The sequence below is a fragment of the Miniopterus schreibersii genome, assembly GCF_964146895.1.
Source record: "Miniopterus schreibersii genome assembly, chromosome: 15".
NCBI classification, from domain to species: Eukaryota; Metazoa; Chordata; class Mammalia; order Chiroptera; family Miniopteridae; genus Miniopterus; species Miniopterus schreibersii.
Window position 1 is genome coordinate 34,639,215 of NC_138115.1, and position 23,145 is coordinate 34,662,359.

At 39.2% G+C, this 23,145-nt stretch overlaps 1 protein-coding gene across 5 annotated transcripts in view; it reads right to left on the reverse strand.

The window, feature by feature from the left end:
- SATB1 (SATB homeobox 1) overlaps nt 1-23,145 on the reverse strand; it is a 95,636-nt gene that overhangs the window by 13,848 nt on the left and 58,643 nt on the right. For all 5 annotated transcript variants that reach the window (XM_081160361.1, XM_081160363.1, XM_081160360.1 and 2 more), the window contains exon 9: nt 15,396-15,551. In XM_081160361.1, coding sequence (XP_081016487.1) covers nt 15,396-15,551 — 156 coding nt within the window. The remainder of the gene's footprint in view (nt 1-15,395; nt 15,552-23,145) is intronic.

A 23,145-nucleotide genomic window follows, 5' to 3' on the forward strand; every position in this document is an offset into this window, starting at 1 on the left:
TTCCGGGATAACAAAAAATGTTTAAAACAAGGGGGAAGACAAGTTGGGATTGTAAAAGTTAAGGGACTTGTTTTCTAAGAGGAGCAGTCAAGCAGGAGGGTTCATTATGAGCTCCCAAATTGCTTATGATTCTGCTGATAAAATAACACCTATTTTGTGGTCAAAACCCACATCATTGTATCCATTTATGCAAACCTACTAATCCGAAGTTGGCCTGAGGGACTCAAATCTTGTAATTTACAAGGAAGCATTAAAAAAAGAAAAGCATAAATATTTCTGGAAACATCGTGTGAGTCCCAGTGACAATGGCCAGGTTGTAATTTTACCAATGAAAGGAGACAGGGAAGCTGGGGCGCTGGCCCTGTTTGAAGCTGGGGAGACAGGCCGAGAGGGCAGGGGGCAGGAGGGACCAGACTTCCCGAGCTCAGCGCCTCCACCCCTCACCCGGGCTCCCTTAGGAATGCACTGGTTTTGTGAGGGCGAAATTGTGAGCAGAGGAAATGTGCTTCTGAAGCATCCCGCCCTTCCACAAATAGTTACCAAGTGCCATCTGTGTGCCACCTACTGTGCCGGGTAAGAGGAAATTTGGGGACGGACGCAATGGGGAGTCATTTCTCCCAACATTTACTGTCCAGCGGGGTAAGAACAGCTTAAACTTCAGGTGTAAGGTGATATTAAAGGTGTCGTTCAACTGGCAACAATTTCTAGTCTAAGGGCAAAGGAGCTCTCTCATAAAGGGCTGCCCTGTATGTGGCATCAGGATGTTGCAGATTACCCACGAGGTTTTTGTTTGTGTTGTTGTTTTAAATGTTATTGCAAAGTTCGTAACCCCTGCTTACATGTGCTGGGAGCGAAGGGCACTTGAAAAATGAGCACATTGAAAAGTAATAAATAGCAAACAAATGTTTGCCAGGTAAATTCAAGAATTCCTCAGTGACTATATTTAAAAAAATATAATATTTCTTCCTACACAAAATTTATTTGATCACTGATCTCATCGCCTTTGTGTCATGGACTCTCTGGAACCTGGTGAAGCCCATGGATGATGCCTTTTCAGAGCAATGTTTTTATTTGCCTGAAATAAAATACATAATATGAGAAAAACCAATTATGAAATAGTTATCAAAAATTGACATAATATGTGTTTCTTTATTAACGCACTAAATAAGATCTAGCAACAGATCTAATAACTCCTACAATTTTATAGTGATGAGCGTAAGTAATATTTTGAGATACTGTAATAACCTGATATGATATGAAAGTATTTGTGATTTTTATTGGTGATAAATTCTTAGGTATTGCTAAAATTATTGTGATTTGTTGCCTACATTGATAATTGAATAAAATATGAAATTTTAGTATACCTTAATGAAAAAATTTTTTCTATCCAAGTTCATGAACACCTTGGGGAAAGGTAGGACAAAGGTTAAGACTCCCGGATAGGGTGCCCCCCCACATGATGTATATGTGTATACATAGTACTAAATGTGTATATATACACATATTTCAAACATTTTTCTAGAACTATCTTACATAAGCTCCTAGTAGACTAGAGAAGTTTGGGTTTTTGATTGACGAACTAGATTTCCTTATCATGTTTTTTTTTTGCTTTGTTTTTTGCCAAGAAAGGACCATTCCTCTTAGAGACTGGGTTGGAGGAGAACAGTTAATCACTAGTACGATGGTCCCTGAGTGTGTCTCAGGAGCGCCAGGTCCCCATCAGAGGGTTTCAGCAGTGCCTTGGCTGTGTATGTGTAGGGGGGGCGTCGATGAGAAGGCCCTGCCCGCCCAACCCTCAGGTCCATCAGAATGGGGGAAGATTTTTATCTGATTTATATAGTTCAGTTCTAGATGAGATTTCATTCATAAAACAACAGTTCTCGGGCTTGACACTCTCTGACGGCCAATCATGCTAGCAGCATGTATATACCTCACTGTGTTTTCCTGGTTCTGTTACAAACTCACAAAATGGGTTTACAACCCCTGAATAAAGCCTCAGTATTCTAACTTAGTTAACTTCATACCATCCAAGTAACTATAAAGGTAAATAAGATTAGCCGAGTATCCTCTGAGAAATGTCTGTCTGCCAGGAGAGGAACACTAACAAGTTTTTCCAAAGACACCTGGATCCTCAAATAGAAGGGAGAAAGGTGGCAGGGCAGAGAGGGGGGCAAGGACAGGGACCCAACAGTGGCAGGCAGAGGGGGCGGCTACGTGAACGCTAGGAAGCAGCAGTAATCAAATAATGGCCCTTGTCATCACTTTTCAAAGAGCAAGTGGTTATAAAGAATTTGCCTTTAAGATTTGAGGGCAGAAGGAAGCTAGTCCAAGAGGACTAAAGAGAAGAAAGTGAGTAGGAAAGATGGTAAAGGGGGGGGGGGGGCTAGGGAAAAGATAACTGAGCACATAACCATCTCGAAACTTTGTATTACGATGCTACACTTCTCCCACAAATATAAACAGAACTTTCTGTCCAGAGATTAAGATTGATGGGTAAGGCTTTAGTCCTTATGGTTATCCAGGGTGCATGTTATTTAGTCTCTTTAATCAAAATACTAAAATAAAATTATTACCCATTAGGCTATTACCCTTCCCCCAATCTCCAAACACACAAGCAAAAATTAACTGTGAGCCAGGAAGAAAGAAGGCAATTTAGACAGTAACAGCTTGGCACGGACTGAGCTGGGTTTCCTAATGGCATTTGTCTGGTTGTGAATGTATATTTTATTTACCGCCTTCACTTCCTTTGACCTTGTTGAAAGTAATTTATTTTGACCTAATCTGCATTTCATTTCAACCACCAAATACTCCATCAATGGGCCAGCTAAGCAGCACCCATGACAACCAGCACTCCTGTTGGTACCATAAGTAACACGGGTAAACATTTAAAGGAGACATTTGGGGGTGGGTACCCCTCAGCAGCTATTGAACACTGCAGGTACCAATTTATGAATTTGTAAATATGGGCATCAAGAAAGTCCCTCAAATCAGCTGTCACTCCCTAACTTTCCTTGTTTACTCTCTTTTTCACGAATCTCTTCCAAACCTGAGGGACTGAGTACATTTTTTCCCTCTGTAATGTGCTATTCTTCCCAGAAGAACTTACATCAACCCAGGGAGAGAGAATGGGGGGGGGGGGGGGTGTAAGGGTAGACTTTCAGACAGCAGTTAAAAAACCAAAATAGACATGTTTAAGGAGGAAACCTTTCATCAAACTTCAAGTTATCTCATGCTGGCAGCCACTACCCACCGCATACTAAGCCAAGCCCACTCGCCAGCCCAAGGGCGCTCGCCTCCTCTCTGCACCGTGCTGACTCGCCGGTCCCCGATAAGGAGAGATTTCCCAGTTTTCTAACAGCAGGGCTCAGTGAGGTTGTGTCAGTGCTGAGCTCATCTGGCACTACACACCACGGAGTTCACACACGGGATTCCAAGCAGTCCATTTTCCTCACTGTATACCACTCGTAATTCTTTTTGGCTACAAACCCCAAGATGGCACTTTGTCCCCCCAAACCGAGCCCTTCTGTTACTCAAAATCTCACCTCCTCTGTCTCATTCTCAGACCAACACACCTGTCGGCAGTACCTTCAATCAAAACAGCACCCTCTTCCCCACTTGTGCCCGTTTACAACAAGCTCACAGAACCTGGAACTGCAAGCACGTTAGACATAATCTGACCCAGCCTATTCACCTTCACAAAGGGAAGGTCAAAGCCTGAGAGATTAAGCAATACGACAGGCGGTAGTGGTATTGGGCCCCCACTCTTTGGAACTCTCAATGCTTCCTCTGAAAGATAAATTTGATGTACAAGGTATTATTACGCAAACCATCCGTGAGTCTGCAAACTTACCTTATTTCTATCTGATGTAGAATATCAGGAACCACGACCTCTAAATTCCCTTCAGCTCAGAATAAAAACATGAACTCCACTGTAAATGATATTGATGACCTCATCAATGATCATGAAAAATGCAGACAGCGGGTCCAAGAGGAAACAGCAAACAGTATTAAAAGGAACCAATTCTCCTTCCTGTATATTTTCATGAGGATTTGAGAGCACCGAGGAAGAGCAACTGCAGGATGGCTGAGGAAGATGGACCGCGGTGGGGCCGGATAAAGCGTGTTAACTAATACTTCGAATGAATCCTCAACTGTGACTTGCTAACAGATGCATGAAAACTGTCCTGTTATTAGACAGGGACCGAGCAGGTTCCCTAAGTAAAATTAAAAGATTTTCCTTGACAATGGGATTATTGAAGTCTAATTAAATTTAATGGAAAGGCATGCTCATACCGAAAATACTGAATATTCTCCAACTCCACCCATACCACAGCACCCCTAAACAGCAACGCTCACTGTGCTCTCTTTCCTGTTCCCATCCGTATCAACAGGTGTGCTAGGCGCAAAGAAATCCTCACACACAAAAACTAAAGTTTGCAAAACACGGAAAACTAGGGATGATTTTTCAGGTTGTAAAAGAAATTTTACACTTGCAAAAGAACAATAAAAGGTTCCTCTAAGTGGCATAGCTCTCCCACTGATTACGAAACATGATTCAATTTGCATGCTGGCTTATATCTTCAAGTAGTTGTGCAAAAACTTCAGGGTTATTAAAGCAAGGGGAGTAGCAATGAAGTCCTAAGCTGGACTTTAAATTTAACCTCCACTGTTCCTATTTCTTGGACTTATCCCCACACAACTAGGCTACATTTATCAAACCTCTTCTTGGGAAACCAAAAATTCAAGTGACTAGAGCAGCGGTGGGCTGATCTCACTAATTAGCACTGGGTGCCTTCCCCTCCGTGTTACACAGGATTCTGAGGTGTTATCTACACTCAACAGGAAACAGTGTTGTGACAGATCGGTGATGTGGGGATTGAAACAACCCTTCCACAAGAACTGCATCCTGCAAAATGACGATGAGGGTAGATTAAAGCCCTGTGAAGACACTGACCTCATGATTTGATATTAACCCTGTGAATGGCTTAGCAGCTGAGATGGAAGAAGGTTCTAACTCAGCGGCAAATACGTTTTTTTTTCCTCTAAAGCAATATCCAGGCAGAAAAATGGTGGATTTCAGAGTCGGAAGATATCATGCACCAAACACAAAACACACAGAAAATAGCCAGGCCAAGAGGGAAGGAAGTTCCAGTAAAAAAAAAAAAAAAAAAAAAATTGGGAAGATTTTTTTTTTTTAATTTGAGAAAATAACTAAGTAAGAGGGAAAATAGACCAAGGAACCAAGGGCCAAAAATATTCCACTCTTAACAGTTGGAGAATAGGAATCACCACAGAATCCTAGAAGCGTCTATGTGAGGTTCATAACTGAAGTAGTAAAACAAAGATAAAAAAGAAAGCGTATTTTATTTGGTATTAAAAGCCATTTCACTAGGCTCCATCTACGCAGTAGGTGTTCTCTAAAGCGGGTGCTGTGAACCCTCTCTTGAGGTGTGACTAAATCACCATGGCTCCCATCCCTTTCCCCTCTCTAACTTTTAGTCTTCCACCAGCTTATTTGCCTTCTTATGGCCCCAATACTTAACTTGTTTATGGCTGGATTCTTCTGAGGCTGGTGATAACTTTGGCCTTATATGGTTACCTACTGTGCCTGCACTCTCTGCCCGGTTATCTCCAATATTTCTACAGACACAGAATCCACACTGATTTTCAACTCTACCTTTCAAAGTGGTTCTGCGAATCCATAAACATCTCTAAAAATACATTTTCTGACTGGGTCCATTTCTGGTTTTGGATTGTCTGGGATATGACCATAAAGCCTAAACCACCCACTTTTCATTTAAAAAAGAAGGGAAACTGTCCTTTAAAAAACTACACATGCCCAACTGTAGCAATTCTTTCAGAATTTATGTTCAAATAAAAGGTTTAACACTGAAAAAATAAAAAAGGCATAGCTCAAAGGGGTATTATCCCACCCATTAAAAAAAATCTTACCAAAAAATGGAAAGCCCAAAGGAGAACAAATTTTTTTTCCTATTCAAGTTTTGGTGAAAGTGGGGCAAAAAGGCGATTCGGTGAAGGTTTGGATAAAAATAACCTGGAAAAAACTATGCAACTTCTCCATTTTTCTAGACACTTCTTTTCACTGTATTTTATTTTTATTTAAGCACGTTGTTAAACACACACACATACATACCCCAACTCTTTAAAAAAAAAAAAAAAGGTGGCCTGAAATTTTAGTTACACTACATGTGGTTTTCATTTGTGAAAAATGAACAAGCTGTTTGTGGTTAAACTGTCTAATCGCCTGTTATCAATCTAGCGCTGCATTCAAGATTTACAGGATACATCAGCTTCTGTGCCACATTAGCTGTAAGGGGGGGAGAGGAGGAGAGAGTTTATCCTGAGGAATAATATTTCCAATGCAGCCACACTCGCACTACATCTGGTTGTGCTGGTAGCGGCAGTTAAATTGAAATATTTCACAGCGTGTGTCAGAAACATGCAGAATGGTAATTATGACAGATCTGATTAAGCCCGAGTGCCACAAGCTCCCTGGCCAGCGCCGGTTGTGCAGGTGTGACCTTGTGCGTGCCTGCGTGTGTAAATAAAATTAATTACAAGCGAGAGGGTGAAGGCTTCAGTGACATCACAAAGCGGAGGAACTCCCAAGGGGGAGACCTAATGGAATATTTTCCCTCAGTCTAATAATACAGTTCATATTGACTTGAGGTAATTAGTGGGATCATTAAAGCAGTTTTCCCGGCGTATTTGGCTGCCTGATCAGATTAGTGAAAATGTTCTTCAGAACAAGCCCTGTGTGGTCTGCCAGAGAGGAGGAAATAAAAAGCAACAAAGCATATTTTGGAATGATAAGCAGCGCTGGACTTTTACTCCAGCAAAAAATCTCTGCTCCTCTCTGGAGCCTAAAGATCTAACTGTCCTGTCCATTTTAATTCTTCTATTCAACGTGTGCTCCTATGCAGTCTCTCCTTCCCCCTTTCTCTGTGTTAAACCAGCCTGCTTTATACACTACGAGCCATCCCAACTCCCCAACAAATCTCCCTTAAACAAGGCAATTTTAAAATTGGGGGAAAGTATCTTAAATGACTACATTCCTGTTAACTGACAATATGGAGCAATTGGGAGAAGGGGAAAAAAAGACACACACAAAAACACGGGAAGGGAAGCCACTTAAAATTCACCTGCTAAACAAAAGATTCCTCTCTTATGTAACACGTAACGGAGATTTAAATATTGATTCGCGTTTGGATCTCGAAACGGATTTGGTGCAGGCCAGAGCCGGGGCAAACGCTCCTCTGCTGAACAGAGCGCAGAAGTCCCGTCAAGGAAAGGGCCATTTGTTCGGAAAGACCCTACTGAGCATGCTCTACCTTGCCGCTGGAAGATGCCAAGCGCTGTCACAGATGGCAGGCTCTGACAGTTCCCATCCGCAGCGTCGATACTCGACAGTTCAGCACAAGATCAGTGACATTCTGTCTCATTAGAACCACGCTAATTATCACAGCTAGTTTCAGGGGAAACCATGTGTTGCAATGGTCAATTTGAAGGAGTCTGTGCATCAACAAACTGGTAATAAGGATCAGACACCTTATTATACGACAGCATGCTGTCTATGATCTGATTTACAGGAGCAGAGGCGCCGAGGCGGCCGAGGAGGCTGGCAGTTTATGAAACAGCGTGTTTAAACCCAATTCCTCAAGCACACGGGTTGAGAAGGGAATTATTTTAAAAACACACACAAAGACAACTGGAATTGTTGAGTCAAGAAATCAAAGGAGAACCGATTCTCTCTGAACATACAACAAAAGTGGATTAAGACCTAGAAAACAGACTTCATGAATTTAACAATTGCAGGGCAACACCACAGTGGATTTGAGCGTATATTTTTATAAGGTATTTAATGATAAATTATAGGATGGCTATATTTGTACTAATATCTAAAATATATACTGTACATATATTTTTAAATGGGTGGTCTATGATTTAGCTGTGTCATTTTTTTCATGCAAAAGAACTGCATGTATAAAAGCTAACAACTGTACTTAAAAAGGAATAATCTCAAATGCTACTTTTAAGATACGAAAGGTATTCTTTCGGCGGGGCAGAAAAAATTCCACAGTGGATTCGTATTACCAACATAAGTTCTATCCCTCTCTTAGCACCTCTCACTGATGTGCAATTTTAATGATGCAGTTTCTTCCAGAGCTATTTTTCTATTGTCATTTTGCATAAATGCATTTTCATAGCTCATTCATTTCACAGGGCCTTTATTTTCATTTCTCATATGAGGGAAAAGAAAGATAAAGCTAAAATAAAACCTACCTTTACTACCAAAAACATAAAAGACAACTGTTGAGACTTCTGAGAAAACACTTCGTCTTTTAACCTGGTACTTTGTTAAAGGGTTTATCAGTGTTACAGTTATATGCTGAGTTTAACTGAATGGCTGTGTTTTAAGATGAATTCCTATTGAGTTAAACCCCATTGGCTTGGGAAGAGTCCCTAGTCCCATTTTGCAGATACACGACCCTGTCCTCACGCACTAACTCTTCAACTGTCAAAGCTGATTATAGAGGAGTTTCCAAGAAGAGCTTTCATAGGATATTCTTAGTCCACACTTTTCAACTTACACTAACATTTTGGGTCAAAAGGTGGCCTCAGAGTAAAGCAGAGTCTACAAGGACATAGTAAATTAATGCTTTAGTATGTACACACTGACCTGCTTTAATATTTTTTATTGATTTACTGATTTTAGATAGAGAGGAAGAGGGAGGGGTAGGGGGAGAGAGAATGAGAGACATCAATCCATTGTTCCACCCATCCATGCATTCGCTGGTTGATTCTCGTATGCACCCCTACCCAGGATGGAACCCGTAACTTTGGCGTATTGGTATGAGGCTCCAACCAACTGAGCCACCCGGGCAGGGCCACACTGACCTGATTTACAGTGGATCACTCCTGTGGTGACCTTCCTTGGACTTCCTCACATCATGATCCTCTTTAAAGAGTTGGCCCAATATTCATAAACTGATTCTTTTCAAAGCTTGTCTAAAATTTTCTTATGATATTTTCTAAAGATGGAGAAACTGGGCTTAATGAGTTATGACTATATTTGTAACAGTTAACTTATTAAGTGGGTGAATGAATAAAATGTATTTACATGACTCTAGTTAATTAATTTTTAACTTAGGGGAAAAGAGTGAAACTTTGAAGTGATTTGAAAGTTGCAGTAAGATAACCAGAAATCTGTAAAGAGGGGGAAAACACCTCTTTACATGACTTTTTCGCTAAAAATGTAATGAGCAAGTAAGTGTTCTAGTTAATAATTCTGGACCTCCTCAATCAAACCCTAGATTTACTAAAACATATGCTTGTTTTTAGAATGTAGAAATATGAAACAAGCTCATACTCAGATCCACAAATTTAACTAACTCTTAAAACATCATCTAACATACAATCATGTGCCTTTAAGCCATTAGAGTATGTCAATATTTATGTACTTAAAGCCTTTAATTTCAATAGTCCCGTTTAACAATCAACTGGAGATATAAAGATAGGTCTATATTTAGAAAACTAAATCCAATATAGATTCCCAATATTTAGGCACAAGGGATTTTTAGAGATCGGCTACCAGCAGAGAACACCTTACACAGGTGACCGGTGGGGCTCCACACCCTTCTTACTCAAGGAAGCAGCACAGGCCGCCACGACTAGGCGGGCGGCCGGCGGAGACGGCCACCCTCTGCGTGGTCTTCCCTCCTCACTCTCCCGCTCCTGCCCCCTCCTCCTCCTGGAAGGTGATCCAGGGAGACCGAAGCTGTGTCTCCCCAGGGTCTCCTCTACCCAGTAAAAATATATAAACTTAAATACAATTAAATAAAGCACTAGATGGAGAACTTGTAAAGAGGCAGTTCTCCCCGCAGACCCTGGCCGAAGAACACTCCATCTGCCCAAGAAGGTGCCATGAGAACACAGTGTAAAAAGATCCCCCCAAAGACTGCTAGAAAAGGGGGGGCCCCCAAACAACAGAAGCCGGGACTGTGAAATCCGCAGGGGCCCCCAGTGTGTCTTAACGGGAGGCTACGCAGGTGAAGTCGTGTTGCAGCAAAGTCTGTCACATGAACATTCCGAAAGAGTGAATCAGCACAGGGCTTCAAAGTGTGGCTTCCGCGAGGCGCAACTTCACTCTAACAAAGCGAAAGAGGCCTCCCCTCGCGTGCCAGAATGCAGAGCGCAGTCGTGGTTCCCCGATGTCCCCCGATTGTACCACTGTAGATTCCTATTCCCGACAATGAACATTACATTTCTAGCCCAATTTCTAACCCATTTTATGACATATCATGTCTTACTGTATTTAAGAATTCCAATCACCATTTAAGAATTTCCAAATCCAAAGGTAAAAAAAGATGCTTTTTTTTCCACCTATGAACCCAAGGAGCAGTAAAGCTTTCTTCTTTTCTCTGTATTCTGCCCTCCCTTCTCTCTCTCACGCTAGCGGCCTTCAATCTCAATGATAAAAGTGTCTGGAAGGATGGAAGAAAGCGAAAGGCTTTGAATTATTTGGTCTCTTTGACTGCCGTGCTCTTCACAGAGGCAGAAATCCTCTTTCTTAGTGTTAAAAACTGTACCTATGAACCAACCAAAGTTGTAGCAGCCAGAGTCCTCTGACTCTACAGGACGGGTAGGTAGAGACTGCAGAAGATTATCTTGAAAGCATGTTCAGTCAAAGGGAATTTTCATCATCTAGTTGCTTTACCTGAAAGAAATACCCTGTTCAATAAAGCACGGGAAAGAAATCATTTTCTAAACACAAGTGGCGATGCAGTGTCGCTCTGTGAAAGCCCTTCACTCTTACTGTGCTCCTGTACCTGCAAACTCCACCCCTGCAAACATGAAAATCAATGTAACAAGTCGATGTACAAGGCAAGGCCTACAGCGCTGCTGATGTCCCCTTGCTGGACATACACCTTAAGTCTCAGAGCTCTCCGGGGGTTTGCCGTGGAATAAAATTAGATTCCAACATCTGCCACCATTAAGGAAAAAATTCCATTTCCATCTCCCATATGAAAACACTATAACCAATGAACAGTAACTGAACCTTGATACCGTAATGGTTATTACCCAAATCAACTATTTTTTTTTAAACAGTAAAATTAGCGAATTCTGCTCTCATAATTATTTGAATGTTATCAGACTAAATGTTTGATAAAATTCCAATATGATTCACTTGAAAAAACGGCTGCTGATTTGAACACCCAGAATATAAAGTGTACTCATTTGTAGCTATTCGCATTATGTTTAAAGCATATCATCTTTTTAAAGTTTGCATTAGCCGGCTTTCCTATCCAAGCACAAAAACAGCCTACCTTCAGGTTGCACCCACATATCTTATTCAGACATTTCTATTAGAGTTAAAAACAATCTCATTTCTATTACTCATGGAAGAGGAGAGATAATACACGTGAAACGGTGGAATCCACAGAGCTGGCTTCTTTTACTGAAAATACTTCGTGCATTAGTCAGTGCAGAGCACAGCTATGATGCGTCGGGCTCCACAACGTTCTGGGACTGTAGTAACTTTAAAATAATTGTGCTGCCTGTCATTCAGGGCATCTACCTACAGCTTTACCTTTTAAAATGAAAGGCATTTGAAATACATGAAGAGACAGTAAAAATGTCCCTGTGTGGAGGGCTGAGCCTCTTGCTTAGCACATTGGGAGACATTTTCCATTTGTGTATGGTGCTATATAATTTAAAAGCTCTTCTGCATACATTACAGCATGTAACCTCCTCCCATGTTAAAAGAATCTCTGACTCAAAAAGGTTAAATAATTTCTCAATATTATAATATCAGTGGCACAGCCAGGCCCATAGCCTCCTATGAGTTCTCTAACACGTCTCCCCTCTGTTTCCCCATCGGGCAACAAAGTGGACTCCGGCCCTACGCTGGTAAAAACCCAGGTCCCGAGAATATGTGAAAGAAAATCCCCCACTATTTCCACTATCAATCAGTCCAGTGACCCCAATTCCTCTTTCCTGGAGTGGGGTGTAACTTCACTACTGATGCCACCTGGAACCCTGAGGAGACACTAAAACAGTAGGACAGATGCAGAGACCTGGGGTTGGCTCTCCTATTTATTAGTCAGGTGAGTCTCGGGGGTACATAGCTCACAGGGTTACTCTGAGAGTTAAACGTAGATAATACGGAATGCACGAGGCGTTTAGCAGGGGAAAGATGGCGAATGCTAAGTCAACCTGGAGAATCAGGGCCAGACACAGCAGATGGAGCTGGGCGGGCTGAGAGAGACGTAACTGGCGCCTGCCGTCTTACCCAGGCTCCATTTTCAGGGCCTCTGCCTCACTCTGACAATCCTTTACATATCTCTAAGATGTAAACAGAAGTTAGGAATTCCGATTTGAAAAAGGTCAATCTGATTTGAAGGGTTTTTTTTCAATTTGTTTGCTAGTTTTTCTGTTTCCTTCACAAGAATCAGGGCAGGAGAACAGAGGTTAAGTAAATGACTACCTTCCCTTGTCAAGTCAGACCTCCTCTCTCAGGGATCCATATCATTTCTAGACTGTCTCATTTTAAAGTAACCATCAATTTTTCTACATATTTTCACAAACAAGTAGAGCTAACAACTAAACTGCACAACTAAGAGAAAACTACAGAAATGCTCTGTTAGGAAGTTGCAGTGCATTCGTATGTAGGAATCACTATCTGAGGGAATAAAGTTAACAGTTTGCTTGACTCCAGGTGGCCACCAACTGGCCCCTTGGATTCCCTTTCAACCAGCGATGAAGAGATGAGCTAATAGCTTTGGGGGGTTCTGGGAAACACCACTGTAGCAGACACAGAGAAGCGGCCAACTGACATTGCTGAAAGACTCACGGGGAGCTCTGCGGGGCCGGGGTACAGAGAGCAAGGATATTTACACCCCCGAACATCACGCACATGACCGTATCAACCAACTGCTACCACTGTCCGAATAGGTCCCAAATCAGTCACTCGGCCCAGGCAGGGAGGGTGGGGATACCGTTTAAAAGCAAGACTGAAGGTAGCGAAGAGGCTGCTAGCCATAAGGGGCTAGGCTATGGTCCTGTGATTTCCAACCGGTGTGCTGCAAGAATTCTTAAAACATGTAATACCTGACTATTTAGTCAGGGGCACTGATCTCTTTTCCCTCAGACTGTCAAATACATTAAAAAATAATAATAATAACAGCCAACACAATAGTGATCTGGTGTGAATGCCCTGTCTTGAACCATAAGTACATAGCTCATATAATAGGGATGCATCTTCCCGGTCACAGCACAATAGGGTGCTTCTGACTGGCTAACTCATGGTACTGAAAATCCTTATATACAAGTATAGGCACCTTAATTTTTAAAAAGTCACTCTGGAGCAGAAAGGGTAGGTAATTACTTATTGTTTATAAATCAATCAAAATAATACCTATTTTTTTGGTCAGATCAGCAAAACATATATATTTTTGGTGTGCCGCAGAATTTCAGTCATTAGTTTACGTGTGCCACGAGGTGAAAAAAGCTGAAAATCCCTCCCAGTCAGAAAGGAAATTGGGGGAGGGGAGCCAGATTAAATGGCATATGACAAGCAACTAAATGACAGCAAAAAGTTTTCATATTCATTTTTGTTTGTTTTATGCCTGACGCTTATTATAATACATGTCTAGTTTCTCTGTTTATTTTGGAGATTTGGAGAAAGTATTTGGCCTTGTAGGAATATAGTCTGTTATTCTTGATAATTTAATTGGATAGGTCAGAAAAGATGTAGGATCAGAAAGAAAAGCAAGATTATATACATTTAAATATGAGATCCTCATCATAATTAGACTAAATAACCGAAACAGGAATGTGCAGGGTGGGTGGGTGGGTGAGGGGTAAAGTGAGAACAGGACATTTCTCCTTAATGCATAGTCTTGGCATGTAAATGAAGACATCTGAAGAAGCACACAGGTTTGAAGCGGCTCTAACATTCTATCATAATTAGAAACATTTCAAGAGCCCTGTAATTTCCAATCAAAATTACAGTAATTTCCGATATACAAGCCATGATTCATGACAGAATTTTACATTCCATGAGAGATTACGGTGGCCTGATGTATGACACGCTGAGTACAGCACTAACATAAACAATTCAGTTTAATGTTTAAACAGCACTTGATGTTTAGAATCTCACAATAAAAGAAACATATTATTGTAGAAATTATCACTTTGACAGTGATTGAAGGGTAGGCAGGCATGTGGCCTATAAAGCTATAATTTTTACAGTCCACAGCTTGAGTTTAATCATTTTTCTATAACATTTCCAAGATATCCCTTAAGTATTTCATCCAGCCTATAACTTAAACAAGAACAACATTTCCTAAAGCAAAACTCCCATCAAGGACCACTATCAATGCTGATAAAGTGAAGTTTTAGGAAAAGCTAAAAAAAATATTATACTGTAAACACTCTCAGGGTTGCATATTTTTGTCAGAAGTTGACAGCAGTCAAGCTGTTTTATAAAAAAGGGTTCATTAATGATAATAAAAAATACATTTGTTTAAAATTTCAAGTTCCTGAAATCTTACCTGAGCCCTTGACTGCCTCTAAATTCTCACCTTGATAGTGTTATCAAATCTTTTTGCAAAGGGAAAGACAGTGTAGTATTCTTCTGGTCCTTTAAGAATTACTCAGTCTTTGAACAAGGGTTTATAGATAGTTGTGAGTTCATGCATATAGGTGACTCGGCTTTTGATAAATATAAATTATCAATATATGACAATTGTACTGATATAGAACTGAATTATCTATTCCTTGTTATGTTTTTATCTTGTGTAGGGATTTGCAACTTTTCCAATTCAAATCTATTCACTTATAATTGATCAGATATGGACAATTTTTCTAATTGTAATTCAATTTGGGTGTCACATTACCTATAGAAAAACTAAAATCATTCACATATGAAAATATATGTATGTGTGTATCAGTTTGTTTCAATAAGTGCACCTAATAGTTATAGATGCTGGAGCTGGAACAGAAGAAACTATACTGTTTCTAGTATTTTAGGATAGAAATTAAGGTGATCTAAGTAATAATGAAAAAATACTAATTCAAGTTATTTGTTCCATTACAATGGACCAGATTGAGAAACTTCCTATACATTATAATATTCTTCTGAAAACGACTATGAACTGACTCAGGGATTTACTAAGAAATCCTGGGTCTTTGGAGTGGCTGTTGGAAGAAATAAAACCAAATGTCTATTACCAGAATCTGAACATTTTGTTTCATCGGAGAGCTCTGTAAATAATCCTGGAGACTGTGACCTCTCAGTGATGGGAATTCATACTGAAAATAGATACCCTGAAAATAGATAAACATTCTCAATGCCTAGTCGAGGCTCTTACCTGGCTTTTGGTTGCTGCAACCTTTGCAAAAAGTGCTTGGGACACTTTAGCGCGCTTCATTTCCTGCTGAATCTCATCATAAATGGAAGCATTAATGTTCATGGTATTGTTCTCTGGTTTCCCATTCCTCTCAGTGGCAATAGTAGCTGTTTTCACCTATAAAACATTTTGAACATGATTGTCATTTTTCCCTGGTCAAATTGTTTTGAAGCTTCTCAGGCTCAGCATCCAAACTAGACACTGTTGCTCCTTTTACAATCAAGGTGATCAACAGCGCAGTCATTCAACATTAGTTATTACCCGGAGATCAGATTGCTTAAGTTAAGGAAGTCACACTGTCACAGGTGATTGAATCTGTAATATGACAGCAACTGCCAGCTGACAACCAGGAATTATAATGCTATAAAGTAAGTTTTCTGGAAAACGAAATAGTTTCAAAGACTTGAAAACCCTAAACTAATTGTTTCCCAATTACCTTCCATTGCAATTCTAACAAAGGAAATTCACAATTAAGATCATAATGCACAGTGCTGTATCTACACTAGGTGCCCGGTGCCTAACACACAATTGCATCACTAATAGCTATTATATACTATGGCCTTTTTAATTTTAGGCCCTTTATTTTATACCTTTTCCTCATGTTTCATTTTAAAAATCTTCCATAACAAAGCCATTTGCAGAGCTGCGTATTTAAATCTTCTATCCATCCATGAAACAGGTAGAGTGCCTTGCTTAATTATCATAAAGGCTGGTTGCGCTTTACACGTGCATGTCCAAGCTGTTCTGTATAATTATTTCATCTTTTCCTGGCACCCCTGTATATAACTATTTCTTTTTGACTTGTGGAACCAGACTATCAGAAATATTTCACAATATTTAACAGAACATTGCTGCAAGTTACACAAAATATATAATCAGTGACTTAAAAATTATATTCAAAATGTATAATCCTGAGTGAAAAATTAGTACGAATGCTTTTGGTGATAATGATAAACAGATACCAGCAGAAAACCACCACAGAATTTTAAGGGAAAAATTAAACCACATCCTCAAAATTTATTAATGCTATTATTAATCTTTAAAACTCCAAATTTAATTTTTATTACACAGTTATACTGACCAGTCTGGTAATCTTACATATGAACTACGTAGCTGCTTTTTTCACTGGGGAAATGATGAAAATGTAAATGAAAAGTTACCACAGATGCAGGAACATGTTTTTTCCTGGCAAAGTGATTCATTAAGGGCCTGATTTCTTAGAGTCCTTTACAGAACCCAGGTTTTTGTTCTCTAGAAATTTAGCATCTTGGACCATTTCTCTCATACACTGTAAACACTAGGAAATGAAATGCATTTTAGAATAAACGAGTGAGGTTTTGGCTATAAGTCTTCCAGGTTTATTTCATCCTGTCCCGAAATATTTGGCATCAAAAGTGGGACAGAGGTTATCCTGGGTTCTTCAACTCTCTGCACTTAGAGAGTAACTATGAGTCCCTTTCAAATGTGCCTTCTGAATCCCTTGAACTTCCAGACAGTTGGCAGAGTAACTCACCTCTGGCTCGTCTTGGACAGGCAGCTAGATTCTCCACCTTGACCTTCCTAACCACTGAATGGACAGTGCTGTGAAATGGTGGGACCACAGCTGGAAGTGAGGACCCAGAAGGGGAGGCAGGACAGGTGCTGGCTGGGCCTCCTCTGCCTGTCCCAACGCTGTGCACTAGACAGGGGTGCCCTTCCAGCTCTGTGACTCCAGAAAGCGAGGGCACTCACGGAGGCATACTAAGGACTGGAGGCCACTACAACACGCACAGGGCTTTGAAGCAATAATCTGCTAAACACCACTTTAGGAGCCAGAAGAGTTAATGCATCGCCATAAATTGCCTACAAAGTTGCTTTGGTGAGATTCACAACTTTGCTCTGGGGTGGTCTTGCTTTGAGGCAGAAGGATAGATTTGATCACCCCACGGGGTCCCTTTTAATACCTATTTTTCTCACTGTTTAAATGAAAGAGAAAAGAAAAGCCATTTCAATCGCTTTGAAAATTGAATGTTATGGAAATGGGGGCACGAAGTCCAGTGCACTGGAAGAAATAGTTCCGTGGCAGCAATCTGCTTAGCAATCGCTCAAAGAGAGCAGGCTTTGGAAACTTGGCGTTTCATGTTTTTCAAATAATTTGCATTCTTTTGTAAAAATTATGTTTAAGATTTTATCCTCAAGGTAGGCTACAATCATTTGTCTCTACACTGTGATATTGTTTCGAAAACTGTCTTTGGATTAACATTTGTTAAAGCAATTACAACTTGAATCAAAAAGCAAGAATTTTACATAATGGGGGGGAAAAAAATCAATCTTTTCCTAGTAGCCAACACAAAATAAAAGTGGGAAATAAATACATGAGACATTCAAAAATTAAAAAAAGGAAGTGAGAGCAACAACTTTTAAAAATATAAAGTAAGGAACTGTATTAGTCATTTGAAAAAAGATTTAGAAAAGTTGTTTATCATCTTGTTGGCTCAGACACGCATCTTATCATAGATAAGCTATTAGAATTCTGGAATCACTTTTTTTTAAAACAAAAAAACACAAGCTACTGCTTAAGGGGAACTGACTTGGACAGCTTTTCAAAAATATGAAAGCTGAATTTTTCCCCAGGTAAAAATGGAAACAAAAATCTTTTATACCTCACTCTACTAAGTACTATTTTAGCTTAGTACAAAAAGAATCTTCTTTAATCCTGGTTTAGCTTTTAATATTATATCACACATTAAAATTCATAAAGTAGTTCATTCCAGGCAAAACAAACTACTCTTCAGCTCTTCTCCGCAAATAGCACAGGAGGTGAAATAAATGCAGTTGCTTTCTGAACAGCTTTTATCAAGGCAGGGTGTCCTACTCCATCATTACGGCGGCGCCGGGAAGTAGTCAGGAACTGACGCTTCCCCATGGCCCTGCCCACGTGGGCCAGGGTGCAGCTCCAGGGTCCGCCTTGTATTTCACTAAAATTACGCCGCAGAACACACATTTTCCATGAAAATTCCATTTTGTTTTTTCATGTATTGCTGCATGCATCAAATCATACTACAAATGAACTATACATGCTACACATACACTACATATTACCTGCACAGCACACTGAATGACCTCTACTGGGCCCCCGTTGGTGAACATGCGCTATTCCTTGAGGCAGGGAAGCTGATCGCATGCGTGCATGCATGCACCCACACAGTTTCATGTAGTTTTACTAATAATTATGACAATAATAAACACTAAAATTTATTAGTTGCTTATTATGTGCTGGGCATAGTGTTAACAGACATTAACTCTAACCTGCACAATAGCCCTGAGTAGGTACTATTACTGCCCCTCTTAAACATTGAGAAAATGCTCTTAAAACAAAGAAGTCTAAGTAATTTGTCCATGGGCAAACAAAAGTCTGTCTGATGCTAATGCTTATCTTAGAAACCACTGGAAGTTCTTTATTTGGAAAAATTCTTATTTTTTAAGACATGCTGGACCTGCTTTTTGGTGGCCCTTTGCTAAATCTAGTTCATTACTATCTAATTTTTAGTAGTAAATGACTTTATTATTAATTTTACAAATCCAGTCTGAATTTATTTTTCAAGGTATGTAAACTATAAATGTTTCCTTAGTAATGTTATGATTCTTATTGGTGATGGATGTAGTCTACATTATCAAATTTTTATATATTAACACTGTCTGGAGGGTTATGGCTGTAGAAACAATATTAATTATTTTCCTAGTCCTCTAGCTTTTAAAAGATGACTATTAATGGGAAACATTTTACAAGCACATAAATAAGATCTTAAAATAATGCTGGTCAAGGAATTCATAACAAATAAAATTTTAATAATGTATTAAGCTCCTGCCCATAACTAGACCTATGTTTCATTATATTATAGGCGAGGTTGTGGTAAAGAGACAGAAGGGTGCAGCTACCAGATTGAATGCAGTCATTTCACATAAATTAATGATACACTGTTTATATAAACTTTGTACATTTTCTAAAGCATAAAATAGCACATCTTCCTTTAGGAGAAACTACAGAATTACTAAGGAGGTGTAAAAAATAAAGGGAAGAGAGAATTATATAACCAATGTAAAAGTTATAATTTGGTAATTACAGGCTTTCACACAGTCCTTATGAAAACAGAGATTGCTAATTCACCTCCCAAAGTCACACATATTAAAACACACAAATAAAACTAGAAGCAGCACGTATCTAAAGAGAAATCAACGTAAAACTGGTCTATTCTGTGGAACAGACAATTCCCAGGAAATAATAATTAATTACTATTAATAAAATTCCTCTAATAAACTCATCTGGTTTACACTCAATCTGCTAAGCAGAGTCAGAAAAGCAATCTTTAAGACCGGGGAGTCTTAAAGGTTCGGAAGGATTGGGTTCTTTCAGATATTTTCAAACAACCAAAGTAGAGGGGGGGCATCCTCCACAATCTCAGACATGCCTAGGGGTCATCTGTCAAACATTCAACGTTTTTCTACCCCTGTCCGTCTTTCCTCTTCCTAACCTAATAATAAAACTTCCCATCCTCTATGACAAACAGAAAAAGTCCCCGAGTTTCATTTTCCCTTTTCTATCATGTTCGTTTATATTTATTTTTAGCAGGTGGCCTGGGGAAGGGGGAAGAGCAACAGAATTAAAAGAGGGTTGGAAAACTTTGAGTAATCCTTAGACTTGGTTCTCATTTCCCTCCTACAAAAAGGCTGGTCTGAGGATACAATAAATTAATGTACATCAAGGTGCTGAGAAAACCGTGAGCCATTACCAAGTGCAAGGTAATCTTATCTGTTGAATTAGCACAAGTTGTGAAAATAGGCTGTCAGCAAACAGGTCTGGGCCAGAGCCCGCTGCCCCCATGAGAAGCAGCTCACCGCATGGCTGCCCCAAGGGACATGCAAAGGACAGGTGTGCGGAGGGGCACCTCACCCCGCAGGGCCAGCCAAGAGCTCTGGGGATTCCTGAGGCCAGTCCGGGCCTACCCAGGGGCGGTGTTCCTGCGAATAAAACCTAGGGCTTGACTACAACCAAGGCAGGCCCTGCTTGAAGATGATTTAGAAGCTGGTAAGTCCCTCAGTTTGGTATGAGCCAGGACCGTCTAAATCACCTTCAGTGTGGCCTAAACTCCACAGAAGGAGCTGGAAAAGAACCCAATCTCTGGGGCTTAGAGGCGGGCGGGGTCTCTGTCTGCAACATGCAGTTCTTTGGAAAGAGATCAAGGTTGGGTTTTAACCGTAGCCCAAGGCTTGTCTCACTATGTATTTTCAAATCTCTTCATTTTGGGGGAAAATGAACTGCAGCACAGTCATTTCACATAGACTCCTCTCTGGCAAAATATAAAATTAAAAAAGGCAAAATTTTGCAGTCTGTTCCTGTATTCATGGTTTCAATCCCCCCCCCCCCTTCTATTTTCATCACTTGTAATAAGCATATTAAGACCTTACAGGTGGTGTACTGGTTCCAGTTTAAGCACTAGATTTCGACTGCTGCAAAACTACTAATTCAACTGCTCTATACCACATTTTTCCAAATCTAAAGTACTTGTCTGACACTGACAATGCTTTTAATCCATTAAAAATTTCTTAAAATGTAATTCGTTGCATCATTATTAAAAGATAAAAGGTGAACAAACTGACTGTGAGCTCTATTATAATAATATTAAACAATGCAAAGGGATTCTCAGTGGGGCAAATAAGATACCATAAAGATTTATATTATAGCAGTGAAATAAAATTATACACGTATGTCAGATAATCATTTCAGAATTTTGTTAGATAGCCACTAATACTGCATTAATAGAAACCATTTTTTTTTCTCTGAAAGAGTTTCACTAAGACTCTAAAGTATCAACATACTTTGTATGTTCAACACTGTCTGAATATCCTGGCTAAGGGCTTGGTTTCAACCCTTCTTGCTAAGGGTGGCTCAATCGGTTAATCAATAATTCAAGCCAAGTAAATTATGTGTTCTATCCCAACTTATCAGCAAATACAGTCTCTAGACATATATATCAGATATATATCAGAAAGCTACTCAAGAGTATCGTAATAGTATATGGAAAAAAAATGAAGACTAAGGATAGCAGAATCACATCCGAAAAACAGAAGCATTAAAATCCTAGAAAAATTAAAAACAAAACAAAAGCTGTACTGAGGATCATTAAGTTAAATTTCTGGATATTTTTTTTTTAAAAAAGGAGAAGCTCAATGCTAAAGTTCATACTGGTCTTAAATAAGACATATTTTGGTTGGTATTGCAGATTAAGTAATAAGTAAGATAACTGCCCATGGGCCTTTCAGTGATGATGATGGTAATGACAAATTTAACTAATACTGATGTGTGTATTAACTCTAAACACCACACTACGCATTAAACCAAGTCCAAAGTACAATATTTTTTCTTTAGTCACTCTTACAATAAAAGTTATGTATCTATATAAAGAGTTCCTCATTTTTTTTCTTAAGAAATACTTTATAGAAGGCTTTACATATCAAGTTCAATAGCTGTGTGTGTGTGTGTACACAGGTGGATATGTGTGTGTGTATACATATCTACCTATAAACACACACACACACATTTTCTGCTAGAGAAGCATGACTTTCTTATTCACAATTACAGTAATGACTTCCTTACAGTCTGCTCCTATAGACATCAAGACCTAATTGATTTACATTAAATAAAATGGAGAACATGGACGTTTGTGACATTTCTAAAGAATAATCATTCCAAAATATTACAATATACAGTTTAAGACCCCCCCCGACAACAAGTGGCTAAATATAACATCTAGTCCTTATTTATGGAGTATCTGTAGCAATTTCATTTTTAGTGTTGAATGAGTTTTTTCTATAATTCTTTACTTGGAAATGTATTAATATTTTTTACTATTATATGAAAAGAAATTAACATCAAGGTATAATTTCATTATGACACTATGTTACATAAATACTTTAAGTTTATATTCCGTATTCAATTTTTATTCAGCTTTAGCTGACCTTATTTTTAAGAATTGTACATGCCACAAATTATATGTGTAAGAAATGTATTTGCTTGTGGATTATAAATCTAATCCACGATCAAACTTTTATCTACTAGTTCGTACTGAAAATTAATTTGAATTCTCATAATAGTTACTAGGCTGCCTTTTAAATTTAAGAAAACAACAACACAGTGCAGATGCACATACACAAAGTTACCTGGAAGGTGACTTTGGTCCTTCCTAAAAAGTGTAAAAATTTGGAAAATAGGAAATGTGCCCGTTTCTGGGAATACGGATGGAATTCCTTATCAGCTCCACTTAAAGCTGCCTTCAAGGATTGTATTAAACTTAATTATGAAAGATTACAAACGAGATGATGTGTAATGGGCACCAGCTGCAGTTTGCACTGGAAAGCATAAATACAAAGAGAATTATTTATTTATTTATATGTATTTACTATTCAAATGGTGGTTCTAAAACTTACAGGGATAAAAATGACTTTATTACTTTTTTCCTACTGAGTTTAAAATACTTCTTTACTTAACAGTCATAGAGACAAACACCCCACTTAAAGACTACTTTTCACCCCTAAAGAACCCCAAAGAGCAAGCAATACAATGCAGTTCTTTCCCCTAATTAGCAGCTTATTGTTTTTATACCATAATTAGTGATATGAGATCAAATTCTCCCCCAAGCAACTCTATACATTTTTGTTTGTTTTTTTAAAACAA